At 42.0% G+C, this 19,309-nt stretch overlaps 1 protein-coding gene across 3 annotated transcripts in view; it reads right to left on the bottom strand.

Annotated features, from left to right (window-relative positions):
* The window catches only part of WDR59 (WD repeat domain 59), a 68,063-nt gene that overhangs the window by 15,061 nt on the left and 33,693 nt on the right, over positions 1-19,309 (bottom strand). For 2 of the 3 annotated variants that reach the window (XM_058675087.1, XM_058675089.1), the window contains exons 12-20: positions 18,960-19,092; positions 18,746-18,870; positions 17,104-17,268; positions 15,066-15,161; positions 14,650-14,806; positions 14,083-14,152; positions 9,575-9,728; positions 5,917-5,973; positions 1,402-1,535 (exon numbers count right to left, since the gene is read on the bottom strand). In XM_058675087.1, coding sequence (XP_058531070.1) covers positions 1,402-1,535; positions 5,917-5,973; positions 9,575-9,728; positions 14,083-14,152; positions 14,650-14,806; positions 15,066-15,161; positions 17,104-17,268; positions 18,746-18,870; positions 18,960-19,092 — 1,091 coding nt within the window. The remainder of the gene's footprint in view (positions 1-1,401; positions 1,536-5,916; positions 5,974-9,574; positions 9,729-14,082; positions 14,153-14,649; positions 14,807-15,065; positions 15,162-17,103; positions 17,269-18,745; positions 18,871-18,959; positions 19,093-19,309) is intronic. The other variant, XM_058675088.1, reaches the window with a different exon arrangement.

The raw sequence follows: 19,309 nt of genomic DNA, 5'->3' as shown, positions 1-19,309 counted from the left end.
CTGGATTCAACCAGGTCCAGCCATAGCTGCTGTAGGCACTTGGACCAGCAGACAGAAGATAAAATGAAAATAAAAGAAAATTTATTAGAGCCAGCATTGTGGCACAGAGAGTCAGGTTATCACCTATGACATCAACATCCCACATGGGTATCATTTTGAATCCTGGTTGTTCCATTTCAGATATAATTTATCAACATACCTAGGAAAGCAGTGGGAAAGGATGAACTACTTGGACCCCTGCCAAACATGACAGAGCCAGCTAGAGTTGCAGGCTCCTGGCACAGCCCAGGCCATTGTAACCATCTGAGAAGTGAATCAGTGGATGAAAGATCACCCCATATCTGTCTCTCCATATCTCTCTCTGTAACTGCCTTTCAAATAAATAAACGAAACTTTTTAAAAACTTAATTTTTAACAAAAAGGTATTCTAAGTATAAAAATAGTGATGTGATACTTGCATATAACCAGACAAATCTTCCTGTATACTTTAAGTCATCTGTAGATTACTACTAAAACCTAATATGATGGTTATTCTATAATTAGGGAATAATGACAAGGGAAAAAGGTCTGTTTATGTTTAGTGCAGATGCAATTTTTTGATGACTACTTTTGATTTGCAGTTGGTTGAATCTTGAATACAGAATTCAAATGTCAAATAGAAACATTTGTATTTTTAAATTCAGAAACAAGACAGGAAATTGCAGGCTGGACATGCATGCTGCTCACTCAACTCCCACTTCTCTTCATCCAAAATAGCTTTACTTTTATCTGCTTTATAAACTGGGACAGGAGGCAGAATTCCAAAATGGTCTCCAAGATTCCTGCCCCCCTGCCTTTCACATTCTGTATAATCTCTTTCCCTTGAATATAGGCAGCATCAGTAGAAAATAATGGGACATCAGTCTCCTCACTAGGTAACTAACCAGTTAACTTTGAACTTGTCAAAAGGGAGGCTATTCTGGACAGGAATGGCCTTCTCAGCTAAGGCCTTAGAAGGAAGGTCAAGTGTCTGTGAGTCACTCCTGCTGGTCGCAAGGAAGATACAATTCTCCAAAGAGTTCTGTAACTGCAAAGGACTGAGTTCTGCTAACACCCAGAACAAGTTTGCTGGAAGACCCAGGCAGGGCATCAGATGAGACCACTCCCTGGCCAAAGCCCATGGTTTCAGCCTGGTGAGCCCTGGGTAACGATCTGGCAGAGTCATACCCAGAATCTTGATCCATTACAATTGTAAGCTAAAGAATGTATGCTAATTGAAGCTGCTTAGTTTGTGTACCTTGTTAGGCAGCAACAAAAAGTTAACACATGGGGCTTCTCTTGAAACTGTCTTTGGAGACTTGATTCCAACAGTCAAGAAGTTTGCTAGTCCTGTCTAAGAGCTGCTTCAAAGCATGAACTTACATGTACAGTTCCCCGAGTGACTTGTGGACAGGAAGGAGGCAAGCAACATCCTGGATGATGACTTTCCCAGCTGCCTTGATGGGTCGGTTGCTAGAGTCTGGTCCCTCCCGCTTACTCTTCCATCGCCTTGATTTCTGGGGGAGATGACAAGATGTAAGTAACGGAGGCTTTGATGAGTGGAAAACCTACAATAGCAGAGCAAAGCATATCATATTTGGGTCATTGGTAATTTGCAGACTTTAAATTATATCATGCCCACAATTACATGAATCAGCATCTGTAGGAAAAAGAAAGATGACAAAGGGCATTGAGTTCTTGATCCAAAATCCTAACAGGGAAGTAAGCACCTACTTCAGGGCTATATACATTCTGCAGGTGCTCAAAAATGAGACCCGGAAGCCAGAATTAATTAATATATTAATCAAAAAGAGCAAGTAAGTTAGTAGCAACCACAAAAATGTGGAAGAATAACTTTTAAGGCTGACTTCAGTACCAGATTCAAAGTTCTTGCCTGAAATTAATCAAAGGTTTTTTTTTTCTTCTTTTCAATAGGATTTGTTGAACTTTAACTCAGACATAGCAGTGTATACTCTGCAAACCTCAATCTATGGCAGGAAGACAGAGAAATTTAGTAGCTTGAGGAAATCACTTTGTTGTAGCAGACTTAAATATTTCTAGAAGTAATCAACTCAGGATACTTATATGGGACTAAAAGAACTTACGGATATGAAGATCCTAAACAAATGTCCCACTTCCCCAGGGGCTGTTCTCTAAGTGGCTACATGTATAAGAACATGTGTGAAATGAGAGGTATCTTGAAACAGAATTATTGCAGTGTAGCCCCATCTGCAACCCTCAAATGACAACCAGCCAAAGGAGAAATACTCCATTTTATTTTGGTCAGAAGTTTAAAAGGGGTAACAAGTAATTAAACTACAGAAGGGGCCATAGGAGCAGGCTTTGTGGTGCAATCAGCTATGCTACCACTTGTAATATCTATACCCCATACAGAATGACTAGGTGAATCCTGGCTACTCTGCTCTACCTATCCAGCTTCCTGCTAATGAATATTCTGGGAGGCAGAGGATGGTGGACCAAGTGCTTGAATTCTTGCCACTCCAGTGGGATATCTAGATGCAGGTCCCGACTCCTGGTTTCAGTCTAACCCAACTGTTGTGGTTTTGTGGGGAATGAATCAGTGGAAAGAAGATATCCTCTGTCTGTCCTTCTCTGTCTGCCTTTTAAACACATACATATGTGTATGGGTTTGGGCTTACAATAAAGGAAGCAAAACAACAGGTAAAAAGGGCCTGCAACTGGGAACTTGAAACCGTGGCACTCTTCCACATGACTGACTCCCTATGGCCCTAGGCAAGTTACATATTTGCTGAAAATTCAGCCTCATGTATATTAACTTTTGTTTTTTTCATCACTGGTGGTTAACTTGGGGATAATGATGAGTTCGGATATTTCCACTTTGCAAGGTTAATAAGAAAGATTCAGTGAAAGGGATGAGTGTAAACTGTGGGAAATGAAACATAACGAAATGTACACTCAGGAATTTGATGCTCACAAGCAGTCTTTTTGTATAGTGATTTTTGTATCTCTACTCTTCTATGAATTAGTCTTTGTCTGAATTCAGGCATTTCAGTGATGTCACATCTAATTTCCAAAGTTGACCAAACACATTGTATCTACTTTAGGATTATTATCTTGGAACCTACTCAATCCAGGATACCTGGACTTGGTTCAGAGTCTGTGAATTGTTTATCATTAACTTGTAAATGCATACAGTACACTATCATCTTTGAACCTCAACTATCTGATATTAGGCAGCCATTCAGCCACTATTTACTGTTTTGCCATATAATTTATTATTAATCTCAAAAAATTACGTGCATACGCACACCACTATCCCTTTTAACTATGAATATCCTGCTTTGGGTATAAGGTAGATATGTGAAAGAAAGTACATGTTGTCAGAATGGACTGCAGCCAGTGTTAACGACATAAGACAAATGCAGTCATCCATGCACTAACTATAGCCACAGAACCCTTTTTAGGGAAGGCAGAGTAGCATGCATCAGCCCAGTGGTCACAGTGAACAGCACAAGGTGGTCAGCTAGAACAGGGAGAGTGCAAGGTACACAAACTCACCTCAGTGTGATTTTCACTAAGTTTCCTGGAATTTGTAAGTCCCAGGAAATAACACAACCACCAACTCCACTTAGCTGGTCATCTTAGATGAGATTTAGGGGGCTGGATTTAAAAATAATGCCCCTGGGCCCAGTGTGGTAGTCTAGCACCTAAAGTCCTCACTTTGCATGTGCCAGGATTCCATATGGGCGCCAGTTCTAATCCCAGCAGACCCACTTCCCATCCAGCTCCCTGCTTGTGGCCTGGGAAAGCAGCAGAGGACAGGCCAAAGCCTTAGGACCCTGTACCCGTGTAGGACACCTGAAGGAGGCTCCATGCTCCTGGCTTCAGATTGGCTCAGCTCCAGCTATTGCAACCATTTGGGCAGTGAATCAGCAGCCAAAAGATCTTCCTCTCTCTCCTCCTCTCTGTATATCTGACTTTCCAATAAAAAATAAAAATAAATCTAAAAAAAAGCCCCCCACAAAAATTGCACCTGGAATGGACTAGGTACTCTCTAATCTGGTCTTCTGGGTTGGTTGGAAGGCTTCTAAAACATGGTTCTAGGCAGTGACTATGGGGCCTGACCAGAAACAGAAAACAAGACATCTATGAACAACTGAGCAGTTCATTACAGCTCATTTAACTTCATGCTGAAATATATGGAGACTTAGGATAGGCTCCACTGGCGGTCACAGCACACTGAAAATAATCAGTGGCCTGACTTTCTAAGCAATCCTAGATAAATAAATGAATAAATAAAATAACTGAATAAACTTGCTAAAACTCAATGAAAAGGACTCACTGACCACCCAGGCAAGCTCCCTGAAAATGTATCATTCCTCTAGTGCCTTGTCTGTACACCTATTAGAATTCTCTAGGGATCCTTTGGTTTCAGAGAACCCTGACACCCCAGGCAAAGGCATGAGTCGTCTTCCTGGGTGAGGGAAGGACACCACAGTCCCGAGGCCCCGACTCCTGTGATTGTCTGGTCCCACCCTCATAGACCTATCATGTAGTCTCTCTTTCTTGAGGAAAAATCAGGACCTCTGGATGAGCAAGGGGATTCTGCATTTCTCTTACGTCTTTTCATTGTTCTGCCAACCAGACAATGCCCTTTTCCCACAGGTTTCATGAGAAGGGATTGAGGGAAGAAAGACAAAGCAGGACAGACAAATTACTACAAGATGAACACTGAGATGCCCCTCCGAACATAGCAAGAAGGTGTCTGGGGAGTTATGGAAAGAGGACAGGGAAGAGAGGAGAGGGTAGAGAGGACAGGAGGGGGTTACTGGTGCAAATTGCACTGAATGACAACCAACAGCCAGCTTGCGACTGTACCACCAGTGTCACTGCTACAATCAGAGGCAACATCAATGCCAATAAATGGGTTAAATGCGCAAACAGCCCAAGAATAAGCCACCAACTGCTTCGCAGCAACCCCATCAACAATGCATAATCAGCAGAGTGGGCAGTGAGTCAAAAAAGAGTTCCTATTTAAACAGCAGCGGGAGCAGGGTTATCTGGAGAAATGAGGGGAGATTCAGCAGTCGAGTGGGCTGGGACAGGTTTTTTGAGGAAAGTGGCCATAGTGGTGGCTCCACCTCCAAGTTGTAGGCAGCAGTGATACTTGTTAATTGGGGCTCCTGATTTTAACTGTTTATTTTTTTTATAGGAAAACACTATAAAATATTTTTCGCATCAAAAAAAATTTACACAAAGCCTCAAGACTGCTTTGCTCAGCAGGTCACCTTGAGGAGACCTTGGCATCACTAAAACATGAAGGAGTTGGGAGAGGAAGACAGAAGAGGGGAGACGGCCAACAGGAGTGAGAAACGAAGAAAAGGAAGAGGGGATGTCCGTAGCAGGGGTTTTATTGTCAATGCAAAATACTGATGGCAAGAAAAATCCTTACTGCAGAGAAAGGACAAAAACTAACTCCTGCATCATGCTGAGGAAGCAGGTAGGCACTTCCTTTACCGAACTGGATCGAGACCCCCCCCCAAAAAAATGGTTGAAGCCTCTTCTATCTTCCTCTGCTCTTCCCTTTGCCAATGGTAGACTTTAGAAAGCTCCATGAAATTGGACAAACGCTCTGAGGGCAATCAAGTGAGCTAAAGGCTTTCCAAGAAGCCTGCTATTCAGTTTAATTTGCAAAGAGCCATTCTTGATCCTTAATAATGTCAACTCACTGCAACTGACTGACTGACAAGAGCCAGTGCCTGACTCCCCAGGAGTAAAAACTTGATGTCTACTGGTCCTGAAAAACAGCCAGCTGTCATGTCAGGTTCCTCAAAGCCAGGCAGGTGGCATTTTATTCTTGGGCCTTGGGGTAGAGACAGGATTAGCCAAGGAGAGCATTTGCACAGCGCACAGTACCGGGAAGTCGTTAATTGCTTGTATGGACCAACGTCGCCGGGCAGAGCGAGGAGACATCTGTGCATGAAAACGTTATACCCAGGAGGGAAGAAAAACACCAAGAAAATTAAAAGGGAAAAAATATTGAATAAAATAAAAGTTTCCCACATATCTAATGGATTCCCACAATACACCGCAAAATCAGGATGCCTGAGGACTCTGAACCTAAGCACAGCAGTGCTGGATTTCCTCACCTCCCCCAACCCACCACACTCCAAACCCAGCTTCAACTCCCTTGTCCCTCATCGCAATTCAAGATATTAGGGGGTGATGTCACCATAGCTCTGACAAAGTATCGATCAATGTCTGAGGTTCCCTAGCATGGACTCAGATGGGAATGCAGGTGGAGGTGAGTAGAATTCATACTGGGAGGACAGTCTCATGCCTAGAAAAGAAGAAACTCTTCAGCAGGCTCCACAGCAAATACACTTTGGTGTGGGGCTGAGGGCAATGAGGGGAACTGTATGTCTTGCCACTGATACTGCTGGACGATCTTCGGAGGGATGCTGGGTGAAGCGAGGTGTAGGTTGGGGGAGCTCAGGCTGATGCTCCTTCTCTGGGGTACTCACACTAACCACGCAAGCATGTGAGTATGGCAACTGGGTGCAGACAGTACTGTATGGACATCAGAAATTATTCTATTACAAATCTTCCCAGTTACTGACATCAGAGCTATTTAAGTAACAAACTGATGCAAGGGCAGAAGGTTGTAAAATTTCAAAAATGTTTGTAGGGCAATGCTTCATGTTCTTTGCAAGCTCTGAGTCTTACGATTTACCCTAGGAATGAACAATATTTCCTCAGTCCAGAATAGTTGGTTTACTTGCCAAATTCATTAACATCTCCTTGTGAGTTCTTACTTCCTATGAAATTTGATGACTTTTTAGGTCTCTTACATATATATGAGAATTTGGGGGATTTAACCTGGAGAACATTTGAGCAATTAACAATGACTGATGTAGGGGGAGGGCGGGGGAGGGGTGGGGTGAGTTCCAGTTCCAACGAAACTGTATCACATAATACAATGTAATCAATGAATAAAAAAAAAATTTTTAAAAAAATCAGCACAATGAACCATGGAAAATTTGCAAAAAAAAAAAAAAAAATGACTGATGTAGAGGAGGTTAAAAATACACAAAAACAAAGTAAACAATTCCCAAACTGCTCTTAAAAGACTTACTGCAATCTCAAAGACTTCATGATTCCTCTACAGTGATATACTTCAATGTGGTTATAGTCTAGTTTCTACTTGTCATTTAAGTAAACTTCTAATATCTAGCAGAGAGATTGGGGGTGTAAATGAAGACATAAGAAATGTAGTAAACTGAAATCATTTCCAGAACAAAAGTGCTGTCATCTGACAGGTAAAGCTACACACCTACTTATCAGAAAATACACATCAGGAATTATCAATCTCTGCAAGGAAGGTAGCCTAATTAAGATACCATGGCCATATTCCAGTCCCTGAATTCAACCCTTTGCCCTACATTTCAACACACTTTTTATCTTCTTAACCTATCAGACTGAAACATACAGAACTTTCTTTTAGATAAAAAAACCAGCGATTTCATATGCTTTAATCTATTAATTAGTATATGTCATCTATTAAAATATGTCCCCTCTCCTACAAGGCTTCCGGGGTTGTTATATGATACTATTTTTGTCCTATGTGACTATTAATTCATTATATATGCTGATGAGTCATGCATGAACTTTTCTGTACATGTCATACATAAATACAAAGCTTTCATACAAGATTATTAAAAACAAAAATGTCCATCCATCTTATTGGCCACTATTTGAAAGAAAACTTGAAGATCACTAATGATGTCACACTCAAGAACAAGAACCCACTTTATGTGGAGACAGGCTCACCAAGAACTACCCTAAAGGTAAATACACGATCCTTCCTCCTCTCCCAAAAAACTCTGACAGGAAGGAATTTTTCACATGATTTTTGGTGTTTTTTTTATAATCATGTTTGTAGGGAAGGAAGTCAGGCTGTCAAAAACAGGACTGTATGCTTGACCAATGTTTTTACATCGAGATCTAGTTATTTTAACCAGAGATGGGTGTTCTACACACCACCAGTAAAAAGTGCTAGTCACCCATGTGATTCAATGCTATTCAGGCATGGGAAGCAGTACATGAGATGAATTGAAAAAGAATTTAGAAACTTGCTTTTGATAAAACATCTCTTCAACTTGGCCCCTGAGGCTAAAGAATCATTCCACATACATCCAATTATGAGTCTTTTAATGCCAATAAAAACTTAAGTTCCAAGTACTTTATCAAATAATCCCTCCAAATACTTTGCTACGGGGTGAGAAGGAAACTAACATTATAAAAGCAAAGAACTTGGGGAGGATATAACTTAGGAGGGGTTCTAAGGAGGTCTATGACAACATGAAGGGCAGAATTCCACCAGAGGAGGCAGGAAGGGGACTGTGGAAAGTCAGCTAGCAATATTCCCTGTGACCTAGACAGTCCAAGACTGCTCTTGTCTTTGACACCAGATGATACTACTAATTTCAGTCATAGGTAACCCCTTCCTTAAGTGAGAGACAGCCAACCACCAGTGTGAGCTGAGGTTAGACATTGGGCTGCAAATGAATTAAAGGTACTTCTGACACTTGCTGGGAACTGTTTTAAAATTTTTCTTAATTTTTAAAAACAGATTTTAATTCTAGATAATCCCTTATTTTCTGTTCATTGGGAGCAACAGAAAAGTCCCACAGATGGAGTCTACAGCAGCTCAGAGACAACTACTGAGAGCATCATGTCAGCTAAAGTACTGGTTAAGTCACAGTCTCAATCTGACAACACAGCACAAAGTTCTTAGGTTCCTGCCCTTACTTTTCAACATTCCCTCCACTGTTCCCAAAGATTTTAGATAGTTTACTAATTAGGAATAATAGATTCCTGAAGAAATAGGGGCTACAAGAACAAGTTCAGGTGATTTTTGTACAAACTTGGTCCATTCAAACGGGTATTTGAGTGCAGAATTAGTAAAAGAACAAAACTTTTTGAAGATCAACTTTTTATGCTCTAGAATTTAAAATTTTAGGTTTTTCCCATCTATTCTCATGATAATGTAATATTAATACAAAGAAAAAGATTCAATATAGCTCAGAAACAATTCTAAGTATATAATGGCACTTTCCTCCCTCCCTTCCTCTCTTCCTTCTTTCCTTTGGAGAACAACTTTAAAACTTCCCAAAACTAAAAAGCTCCAAGCATAGTAACATTCCAAGCCTTCAGAAACATTCCTTAATTTGTTGATACACATCAGCATACGAAAGACAACCTGAAACTAAACAATACCCTCTGAAGTATCAAGAACCAACTCAATGGATGGAGACACAAGTTCAGGATTAAACAGGAAGTGAAGAATATGGATTATAAAAACTAAGCCCTCCTCCTTCACACACACAACTCAACAGTGGTTAAAATCAACTGAAAAGAAACCTTGTTCTTTTCATTCCTCAAGTGAACTGATTATGAAAGAAAAACACTAGGGGGGGATTACTAATTTAGGCTGCTGTGTTTGGCACGCTGGGAGACAAAGAAGGATGCAGGAGGAAAAGCGAGAATCAGAGACCATGGCTTGGGCACTTACCCGCTCCTTGTAGTAGAAGGAGCTGATGGAGACCTGCTCTTTCTCACTGCGCGTGGGGCTCCCACTGTACAATCGGAGGTTCCCAGGAGGCTCTGTGCGGATCTTCATTGGGGCAATCAAGCCAGTGTGGTAAGCTGACAAGGCCGACAGAGATCTGCAGAGGAAAGTGAGAATTATCCATACTGCAGGCAGACCTCATCATCTCTAAGTTGTGCTATTCTTACCATTTGATGAAACCAAGAGGAAAAGATGGACAAAATGGGGAAAAAATAGAAATGCCAAATAAAGAGCCAAACAAAACCGTCAGAACTGAAAACTGCTTTATCTGCACAAGTATAGAATGGTTCTGATTGTATATACAGAAATTCCAAAGGAATCTAAAAGCTACTAGTAAGAAAATTTAGACACAAGGTCAAGCTATAAAAACCTATTGTACTCATATTTTAATAGATCAGAAGCAAACATTTAGAAAAAAGATAGTTTGGGGGCTGTTACGATGACTCAATTGGCTAATCTTCCACCTTCAAGCACCAACATTCCATATGGGTGCCAGTTCATTTCTGTCTATTTTACTTCCCATCAAACTCCTTGCTTATGGCCTGGGAAAGCAGTAGAGGATGGCCCAAAGCCTTCGGACTCTGTACACACACACAGGAGATCTGCAAGAAGCTCCTAGCTTCTGACTTTAGACTGGCTTAGCTGCAGCCGTTGTGGCCATTTTAGGGAATAAATTAAGATGAAAGATCTCCCTCTGTCTCTCCCTCTCTCTATAAATCTGCCTTTCCAATAAAAATAAACATTTCTTAATCACATCAAACACCTAGGTACAAATTTAATAGGAAAAATGTATATTGAAAACACAACATACTGCTGAGAGAAATTCACAGACATGGTGGGGGCAGGTATTTGGCTTATGGGTAGGACACTAGTTGAGGTACCCACGTCTCATTTTGGAAAGCCTCGTTTTGAGTCCTGGCTCTGATTCCTGATTCCAGCTTCCTGCCAGTACAACCGTGGGAGGCATCAGCAATGGCTCCAGTAGTTGGGATCCTGGTTCTTGGCTTCAATCTGGCCTAGCCCCAGTTGTTGTATCTGAGGAATGAACTGGTAGGTGGGAGCTAGTGTATGTTCTCTCTCTCTCTCTCTCAAATATATAAATAAATAAATGTGGTTATGCAAAAATGCACAGATAGGATTAGCAGACTCCATAATGTTATGATACCATGGTGCAGCCATTAAGATGTTGCTCAGGATGCCTGCATGCCACATTTGCATCCCTAGTTCAAGTCCTGGCTTCATTCCTTCTGCTAAGGTACATCCTGGGAGGCAGCAGATTGATAGCTGAAGTATTTCAGTCTTGCCATTCTTGTGGGAGACCCAGATGGAGTTCTAGGCTCCTACTCTGGCTTGGTGCAGCTCTGGCTGTTAGGAGCATCTGGGGACTGAATGAATGGCATTTGGGAGTCAATCAGTGAATAGATCAATCAGTCCATCTGCCTTTCAAATAAACAGAAAAGACACCAATATTTTCTAAATTGACTTACATAGTTTACACAAATGTAGACAAAATATGAGCAGGGAGTTTTGTAGAAACAAAGAAGCAGGGTTCTCAATTTTACAGAAAGGTAAAAAGACCTGGTATAGATGACAACATGAAACTAAACACAATAAAGCTGGAAGTCTCATGCTATCAGATTTGAAAACTTCCTACATAAGGCTACATTATAAGTGTAGTATTGGCAAAAAGAGATACAAATAGACCTAAGGAAAAAATAGAGTTCAGAGACCACAAATATGTGGTCAACTGACTTTTAAACAAAGTCACCATTATAAATGCAAGGAAGAAATCTTTTCATAATTGGGGCTAGAACAACTGTTTATCTCCACTGACGAAAACAAACTTTGACCTTATCTAACATCAAACAACAAATTAATTTGAGGTAAAATAGACCTTAAAAAGGAAATTTTAAACTCTTTAAAATGAAAACACAAAGGGATATTTTCATGACCTTGGGTAAGGTAAAGATTCTTTTTAAACAAAAACACAAAAATAATTAGCCATAAAATTAAAGAGAGATAAATTATACATCACCCAAGCTGATAACTGTCATTCATCAAAAGTCATTGGAAGGGAAAAAGATAAATCACATTATAGGGAGAAAATCAATATATACATCCAGCACAAGCAAAATAGGTAACTGTCATGAATAAAAATAGTCCAAAAATGTGCAAGCCTTAAGCAGATATATCACAAAAGGAAACACCCAAATAGTCAATATACACACAAAAGCTGTTCCAACATCTTACATCACTACCATAGAGAGGCAAATTAAAACCACCACAAGATGATATTACACACCCACCACAATACTCTATGGTGGAAAGACTAGCAATAGCAACTTATGGAGAGGACTGGAGCCAGCATTCTGTTCACAGCTGATGAGAAGGTGAAACAGTACAGCTGCTGTGCACAAACCTTTTGGAGATTTCTGATCAAATTAAACATGCTCTTTATACTGTGACTTGGCAACTCTACTTTGTCAGTAGAGAAATTAATATGCACATCCATGAGAAACACAGATGTCTAGATTTACTAGACCCAAATTGGAAATAATCCAAATGTGCCATTAACAGGAAAATGAATAAATAAACTGTGTTATACTCCCACAATGCAACTACTGATACACAGAGCAGTGTGGATCAATTCCACTAACACTAAGCTGAGCAAATTAAGCCAGATGTAAAAACAGTTCTTGTAACATTATTCCATTTCAATGAAGTTCAAGATCAGGCAAAGCTAAGCCATGGTGGTAGAAGTCAGGTTTCTCTGAGCTAGGAGAGGCTAGAAAAAGGGACCAGGAACCTTCAGGGGTGAGGGCAAAGCTCTGCATTTTTATCTGAGTGTTGGTCACCAAGTTGTACACTTCAGATCTGCATGCTATAAATTATACCTCATAAACTACTATTGGGTGAAAAATCTTCTACTATGACATTTGACTCAAATTTCAGATAAAGATATTTCACTGTTTCCCTGTGAGAATAGATTACTGTTTTCCAGTCCAATTTGTAATATGGAATCTGGAATAATGCAGAGGTTCTCCAGTACTCAACCCCTACTTCTGGGGCCATGGTCTCACCTGCCTGGGCTGCTGCAGAGCCTAGCAGTCTCCCAGTCCAGCTGGCAACAGTTGCCAGCTCACAATGCTATATTCAGTTCTCTTCTTGTTGGCTTAACTACTACTTCTTTTTTTTTTTTTAAGATTTATTCATTTTTATTACAAAGTCAGATATACAGAGAGGAGGAGAGACAGAGAGGAAGAGCTTCCATCCGATGTTTCACTCCCCAAGTGAGCCACAACAGGCCGGTGCGCGCCAATCCGATGCCGGGAACCAAGAACCTCTTCCGGGTCTCCCACACGGGTGCAGGGTCCCAAAGCTTTGGGCCGTCCTCTCCTGCTTTCCCAGGCCACAAACAGGGAGCTGGATGGGAAGTGGAGCTGCCGGGATTAGAACCAGCACCCATATGGGATCCTGGCGCGTTCAAGGCGAGGACTTCAGCTGCTAGGCCACGCCGCCGGGCCCTTAACTACTTCTTCTTGACTCTGCTAATGATATTGTATCCAAGATACTCAGGTGTTTGAGCAGGAAGATTTCTGGGCCATCCTGATCATCCTCCTGCAGAACCAGAAGTTTCCTGTACAATCTTTGAGTTACAAAACCCTACAAGCCATAACAGGAAACAGATTGAGAGCATTCCTCACATGTCCGGCAGTGATTTTCAGTGTTTTCAGACATTAGCTCCTCTGATCTTCCCAGCAACTAATGGAGGAAGGTCAGCCTCTCCATGTTACTGTGGAAGACACTAAAATGATTTAGCTGACTTGTCTGTTCTCATGGAGCAGCAATGTCAAATTGGGACTTGGAAAGCTTGATTCTGAAGTCCATATTCCTTTGGCTCTACCAACCTGACAGGAAATTGATGAAGACAGAGACGTTCCACCGTTTACAGTCACCTCCCCGGCACACAGAGAAGGATGGGAAAGGCTCTCACATTGAGCTCAGAACTCCACAATGTCTGAGTTTTTCTAGAATAAAACCTACGTAATTTTTTTAAAATTATACTTTTTTTTTTTTTTGGCTAGAAGAGGCATGTTAGCTTTTTTCGGACTATAGAGACTCTTTTGTTATTCTTGCAGTCTTATTTAATGCTGATTAGATCAATTAATTGGTTTTGTTATTTTGCTTTGAAGTGAGTCACACCTTTTAATGGTTTGGGAGTAAATACATTTTTGTGGGGGGAGGAGTAAATACCTTTACATAGCAATGTTGGCTTTTTTTTTTTTTTTTTTTTTTTTTTACAATTTAATGAACTTAATCTATCTTGAATAAGCCTCACCATGGGAGTTTACAAAGGACTAAAACAAACTGTCCAAAGACAAACACAGGGGTCCTCCCCAGATTTCTGCCCATTCATGAGTATGAACTCCTGCTGCAGCTCTGGGACTCACCTTGGAGTGGGTTCAGTTGGGGACACAGCTCGATGCATGGTCATGGGCCTCGTAAAATACACCAGGTAACCTGACAGAGGAGACAGCACATGAGCCCATCAGTGGGGAATCCCACGGCAGAATTTGTCAGTCACTTCTGTGCTCAGTATTCCTGAAGGATGAGATTCATTTCACAAATTGCAGGAGCTCATGACTGCAGTGATCCTTAGCAGAAGCACAGGCCAGAACTTTCAGGACATGGGACAGATGTGTCGTATATAGGGCAGACAAAGCCTTCATGGACGCTTTGCATGATCACCTCGAGGGGACTTCTCAGGGCTCTGAGGAAGACTCAGATCCAAGCGTACTCAAGAATGAGTAAAACTAAGCCTCAGTTTTGGTGCACATCCTTAGGATATGTCCGTGGACATCAATCTGATATCAGACCACATAATACTATCTAAAAAGGATTTTTCAAAATTCTCTGAAAAGAACAATAAAAATTTTCAGATGAAAATGTCTGTAGAGGACATGTAATTTTATTTGCTGTTCTCTTTCAAACCTAGAATCAGAGAAACATAGACCAACCTGCTCCACAGAACCTGGCCCCGGACGTCCTGGGAAAGGGAATATTGGCATCCTGGTACGACCCGTAGGCAGTGGTGACCCTTGCAAATGTCGGTAAAGGTGGTGTGACAGAGTTTGGGAGTGCAAACGGGTTGCTGGAAGCACTGTCTTCCTGGTTCTGAAATTTAAAAATCAACTAAAAACCACTCCTTGTTTTCATCCATTATGTCTACACAGAACACCTCTAAAGAGTTAAACCAAGCAGTAAATAGACTATTCATGGTAACTCTGAAATAAATTATGCACAGAACTGAAAACTTGGGACATAATGATTTAAATCTGAATGGGTTAAAACCAGGGAGCCTAGGATTTTAAGGAAAAAGCAATGAGACAAAACATCAAAGCACAGGATGATGCAACAATTTCATGTTTCCCACCACAAAAGACTCGAGGCAGGAGACCAACTGGCGCAGGCAGGGCTCCAAACAGCTCTGGTTGCGTTTCACTTTTTGCAGGGAAGTGTCCTTTAGGATCTAGAAAAGGCCAAAAACACATTTAAGATAAGCACTATGTTCCTTCCACCTGGCTTGCCTCTGCAAAGGGGTCAGAAACAAGGGAGACACAAGGAAAAGCATGGTTGAGTCCAAAACCTCCAACACAGCCCAGCCCAGCCTACCCTCCACAAAGGGCCAAATGGGACTTCTGCCTGATTTTGCTCAAATAGCCCTTTTCTCAGTCAAGGGGGGTTTCGTGCTGGCCTAGAGGGGGCAATGGTTTCTAGTATTAGTTGGATATTCCCTATTTGAAATGCTTGGGAACAGAAATGTCTTAGATTTTGTGAGATTCTGGAATATTTGCATTTACATGAGTTAGGTTTTGGGGATGTGATCTGAGTCTAGGGGTGAAATTCACTTATTCTTCACAGATTCATCACACATACACCTGAGGGTATTCTGATCCATAACTGCAGCGTGTCTATACTTTTGACTGCTGGCTACCAGAGGAGGCTTCATGTGGAATACTCCATGAGTGATGCTTCTGGATTTTTGGATCAGGAATACTCAATCTGTCACAGAATGACCACTTTTTCTTTCTCATGAATTCTGCCCTTTTTACTCGCTTGACCCTAACCCGCCATTAGAAATTTCAGCACTTTGTAAGTATTAACTGATGTGCTAGATAACATTTCACCAAATGATTTTTTTTAAAAGATTTATTTTTTTATTACAAAGTCAGATATACTGAGAGGAGGAGAGATAGAGAGGAAGTGGAGCTGCCGGGATTAGAACCAGCGGCCATATGGGATCAAGGCGAGGACCTTAGCCACTAGGCCACGCCGCCGAGCCCTCACCAAATGATTTAAACCAGGAAGAACATATACACCCCTTTAATGAGTATTACAATGTGTCTTTCGTGTGTGTGTGTCCTTTGAAACTATAAACCTAAATATTTCAAGGTGCATACTATAGATGGAGCTGACAGACACACACTTAAGAGGCACACATACACACCAGACCCGCACTGTCACTAGGCAGCTGGAGCTGGTGAGCACATGAAATGGGGCTATTCCAAAATGAGAGGTGCTGTAAATCTAAAATTCAAGCTAGGCAATGAGATACTCAAATTCTAAGTTTAGAACATCAAACACAACAAAATCTGAGTAACAGGCATTTCAGAAAACCTTCAGCCACTTGAAAACCATTGTGTCCCTAACAAGAGGACAATCAAGCGATGAGTGACCCTGACGTCAACGTGTGTTTGTCAGGACATTTCACTTCCTTCACTCGTGACTCTGCTCAAACTGAAACAGCTGTGTCATTACCCGGCTGAGGGGGCTCTGTGATGGCAGTGCCGCCCATTCAGCTCTGGTGACACAGATAATTCAGTTTTCAAAGCTGCCGGGTATGCAGGGCTGGGCCACTCCACAGAATACCTAGCTGTGCAGTGGGCAGCCTCCTCACATAACACCAGCTCTTTTTATGGAATTGATATTTTTATTTGCTACATATGCTTGTTTTCTCTGACTATAAAATATTGTTGAACTGTACAATATAGCTGGCCTACTGTTTCAGGTAAAGTGAATTATACGCAGCGTTCTTAATGCACAGCTTTAATGACAACTCTGAGCAGCTTCTATGCCATTGCAGAATTGTATGCAATTATTTCAGAAATAATGTAATATTTCTGAAATGATGTAGGACATCTGCATAAGTATTTCTAAGGCAGGATCCAGTTTTTATTAGATTTTTAAAATCAATCCATGAGCCAACAAAGGCTAAGAACCACTGTTCTGCTTTCCACACCACGTGAATAACAAGTGCAGTAGCTATGTGGCTAACACAGCAGTGTACAAGGCATAGACACCTTCCATGTTCTGTGGACCACAGCTCTCACTCTACTCTGGAGACACTGACGTACATGAGCAGAGCTTTTGGTTCACACCAGCAAAGCAAATGTGGGAACCCAGATCCCTACCTTCAGCAGCTTCGCCTTCATGGTAGATGTGATGGTGGTGGGGTGGACAAACTGGAAGGAAGGCGCTGCGTTATTGGGGTACTGAGCAGGAAACTTCACCAGCATCTTGACTCGATGGTTGCTACAGTGCACGGACACTGTGCAGCTCCTATCCGCTGCGTCCATCTGCAAGAGACAGCCCATGACTGTGGCAGAGACAAATCACAAGGGGTCTAAAGAGGCATACAGATTTAAATCACACAGCCATTTTTTTCTCTGGAAAGTCAAATTTACAGAGATAATGAGAGACAGAGAGAGATTTTCTATCTACTGCTGGTTCACTCCCCAAGTGGCTGCAATGGCTGCAGCTAAGTTGATCTGAAGCCAAGAGCCAGGAGCTTCTTCCAGGCCTCCCATCTGGATGCAGGGTGCCAAGGCTTTGGGCCATCCTCAACTAGTTTCCCAGGCCACAAGCAGGGAGCTGGAAGGGAAGTGGTACAGTGGGAAGAAGCTCCTGGCTCTTGATCGGCTCAGCTATGGCTGTTGCGGCCTCTTGGGAAGTGAATCAACAGATGGTAGATCTTCCTCTGTGTCTCTCCTCCTCTCTGTATATCTGACTTTGTAATAAAAATAAATATTTTAAAAAAAGGAAGTAGCCCTAAGGAAAAGAATCAAAATCCCCTTCTTAAATTAGATCACAATGAAGCAAAGTGATCATAATCTGAGTTGATACGAAAACCTGTGTAATCAAAGAATCTCTAAAATTCTGGGGTTTCTTATGCCGCTAACTGGAGCAGGAAGCTGGAGTCCAGGGAAAAGGGGGTCATGCATGGGGGAAAGCTGGAGATCTGGATTCAAACTCTTTTTCCTTCCTCAGACAAGTCACTTCATTTCCTGGTGTCTGTTTGCTCAACTGTAAGATGGGAATAAAACCACTGACTGCAGATTGCTTTAAAGGCCAGTCGACAACTATGTGAGAGTACGTGTCTCTGCCCACAGTTAACCAAATCTGCATGAAAGAAAAATCTAAGCAAACTCTGAAACTCTCTCCTACAGACTCAGCTTTCTGAAACAAGAAGTTCTGCATCTGCCCAACAACAATGATCGCCCCATGTGCTCACTGCACAGAGCTTTTGGCCACTGTTTTACTCTGAATCTAACTCACTGAGGAAATGAGTTAGATTGCCCCATAACGCCTGCCTCTCACTGTGCAGTCCCAGATGCAAGTCTCTTCGTAAATGGTGAAATGAGATATTGCGGCACCTAAAAGGTGTTGAGGCAGCTGGGCATTAGCATATCTCTTGGTTCGTTTTAGGAGAGAAGAATGGGATTGGGACAAAAAGCCTGGTTTGTGATAATACCTACTTCTTTGGAAAATCTAGGAATTTAAAAAAGTAAGTGAAGAGACACATAAAAGCAGCAAAACTAAACAGTTTGCCAGATCACACTGGAAAGTCTCCCTCGCCAGGCTGCCATCAGCAAGCCCCAGACACAGTCAGTCTGAGCCTTCGGTACCTCCACGTTATCAGCAAGCCTGAGACAGTCAGTCCGAGCCCTTGGTACCTCCACGTTATCAGCAAGCCTGAGTCACGGTCAGTCCGAGCCCTTGGTACCTCCACGTTATCAGCAAGACTGAGACACGGAGAGTCTGAGCCCTCGGTACCTCCACGTTGACGTTCCGGATCTGCACATTGATCAGGGAGAACTCCTGCTGTAGGGTCTGGGGCAGGCCTAGCTGATCTGACTTCCTTTCTTCCAACACACTGCTCGGGGGATCTTCCTTTAGGGCTACCAAGAGAGACAAGCTTAATGTTGGGAAATATCTTTTGAAAATGAGTCAGCGAACAGCTCTTGGGTACTGCCACCTCACAAATTACCTTCCTCCTCCCCGTGACTTGAGTTGTGTTGCTGATCTGCATCCTGAGCATGCAAGGTTTTCTCTGGTTCTGGCAGAAGAGAAATGCTTTCGATGAACTCATCAACGCCATCTAATATGTCATTTGCACAAAGCTGTAACGAAAGGAGAGGACAAGCAAGGCTAGAGGAGCTGGTGGAAATGATCATCTGTTCTGGATAGAGCATCTGGACTTAAAAATAGGAATCACAGGACAGAGATGTGTCAGCCAACAACTAGCACAATCAGACTGCACCCATCACCAGCTCTCCCTTGTTAAATATAGAGGGTAACAGGCTCCATTATTTCACCCTGCAAGTCTGCATTATGTAA

This window comes from Ochotona princeps, chromosome 16 (assembly GCF_030435755.1).
Source record: "Ochotona princeps isolate mOchPri1 chromosome 16, mOchPri1.hap1, whole genome shotgun sequence".
NCBI lineage: Eukaryota > Metazoa > Chordata > Mammalia > Lagomorpha > Ochotonidae > Ochotona > Ochotona princeps.
Note: the sequence above shows the minus strand (reverse complement) of the source record. Positions and strands in the feature narration are given on the sequence as shown.